General features: G+C 57.1%; 1 protein-coding gene across 1 annotated transcript in view; it reads right to left on the bottom strand.

The window, feature by feature from the left end:
• Positions 1 to 1,054, bottom strand: part of NDUFS2 (NADH:ubiquinone oxidoreductase core subunit S2) — a 5,698-nt gene extending 4,644 nt beyond the window's left edge. Inside the window, exons 1-2 of the mRNA XM_027672620.1 lie at positions 798 to 1,054; positions 541 to 644 (exon numbers count right to left, since the gene is read on the bottom strand). Of these exons, the coding sequence (XP_027528421.1) occupies positions 541 to 644; positions 798 to 1,054 (361 nt within the window). The remainder of the gene's footprint in view (positions 1 to 540; positions 645 to 797) is intronic.
• Positions 1,055 to 2,064: the final 1,010 nt, after the last annotated feature.

Below are 2,064 nucleotides of genomic sequence, written 5' to 3'. Positions count from 1 at the left end.
CCTAAAGCTCTGACCTTCCTCCTCAGGGCCCCCCCAAAAGCCTCAGGACCCTTCCATGTCCCACCCAAGCACCTCAGAACCACTCCAGGGGTCCCCCCAAATGCCTTGGGGCACCCTTAGTTCACCCGATACCCCCTCAAGGCCTTGACCTTCCTCCTCAGCCTCCCCCCCAAAGCCTCAGGGCCCTTCCATGTCCCACCCACCCACACAAGCACCACAGAACCACTCCAGGGGTCCCCCCAGATGCCTCAGTTCACCTTAATTCACCCTCTTTTAGTTCACCTGACACCTCCCCAAGGCCTTGAATTCCTTCCTCAGGGAAGGCCTCAGGACTCCTCCAGGCCCACCCCCCCCCAAAACCCCCCCGGCCCCCCCAAGGGCCCCCCCCGGGACCCCCCCAGGCCCCCCCCAAATGCCTCAGGGCACCTTTAGTTCACCCAACACCCCCTCAAGGCCTTGACATCCCTCCCCAACGCCCCCCCTCTCCAAAGGCCTGGGGACCCCCTCTCAGGCTCCCCCCTCTCCCCGCTCTCCCCTCACCGTTCCAGGGCGGCGGGACCCATTTCTCGGTCTCCTTGCTCGGGTACATGACGGCGCCGGCGAATTGCTGCGCCCACTCCACGTCGGGCTGCCATTGCCGCGATCTGTGAGGAGGGGGACACACGGGGGCCGTGAGGGGGGGACAAGGACTGTCATGAGGGGGAGAAGGGACACCCAGGGACACCCACCACAGCCGATCTCCTCCAGCCCCTTCGCAGCCCCCCGCTCTGCCCTCCCCGGTGTCCCCCGGGTCTCACCGGGCAGGGGCCGGGCCCAAGCGGGGCCCCACCGCCCTCAGCCCCGCGGGGCCGCGGAGCCGCCACAGCGCCCGCAGCGCCGCCATCGTGCCCTTGGCGCTGCGCATGCGCGGCGGGGAAGGGCGGAAGGCGCGGGAGGCGCCATGTTGGGTGCGGGCAAGGAGAAGATTGGAGACGCCATGTTGGGTGTGGGCAGAGGAAGCCAGTGGGAGGCGCCATGTTGGGTGTGGGAAGGGGAAGCCTGTGGGAGGCGCCATGTTGGGTGTGGGCAGGGGAAACCTGTGGGGCCCGCCCCGGAATCGCAGAATCTCCAAATATTCACATCTAAATATTGGATTTTTTGGGGATATCTCCAAATATTCACATCCGAATGTTGGATTTTTGGGGGATATCTCCAAATATTCACATCCAAATATTGGATTTTTTGGGGATATCTCCAAATATTCACCTCCAAATATTGGATTTTTTGGGCATATCTCCAAATATTCACATCCAAATACTGGATTTTTGGGGGGATATCTCCAAATATTCACATCCAAATATTGGATTTTTATATCCAAATATTGGATTTTTGGAGGGATTTTATCCAAATATTCACACCCAAGTGTCGGATATTTCGAGCCAGCGAATGCAATCTTTTATTTTCCCAGGAATACCCGCAATTCCAGCAGCATCACACGGAGAGGATTCGACCCACCCGGCATCGCAGCAGCTCCGTGCTCATCCAGAGGGAGGATCCCACGATCCTTGAGATCCCTGTGATCCCTGAACCTGATCCCTGTGATCCCTGTGTCCCATCCCTGTGTCCAATCCCCGTTATCCCAGTGACCAATCCCTGCTATCCCTGTTTGTAATCCCTTTGTCCAATCCCTGTTTCCTATTCCTGTTATCCCTGTGTCCGACCCCTGCTATCCCTGTTTTCAACCCCCATTATCCCCGTTTCCAATCCGTTATCCCTCTTTCCAATCCCTATTTCCAATCCCTATTATTCCTGTGTGCCATCCCTGTTATCCCTGTTTCCAATCCCTGTGTCCAATCCCTGTCTCCAATCCCTATTATCCCTGTTTCCAATCCCTGTGTCCAATCCCCGTTATCCCTGTGTCCAATTCCTGTTATCCCTGTTTCCAGTCCCTGTTATTCCTGTTTCCAATCCCTGTTATCCCTGTTTCCAATTCCCGTTATCCCTGTTTCCAGACCCTATTATCCCTGTGTCCAATCCCTGCTATCCCTGTTTTCAATCCCCATTATCCCTGTTTCCAATCCCTGT

The sequence above is a fragment of the Neopelma chrysocephalum genome, unplaced genomic scaffold (assembly GCF_003984885.1).
Source record: "Neopelma chrysocephalum unplaced genomic scaffold, ASM398488v2 Primary Assembly neopelma1_97482, whole genome shotgun sequence".
NCBI classification, from domain to species: domain Eukaryota; kingdom Metazoa; phylum Chordata; class Aves; order Passeriformes; family Pipridae; genus Neopelma; species Neopelma chrysocephalum.
Note: the sequence above shows the minus strand (reverse complement) of the source record. Positions and strands in the feature narration are given on the sequence as shown.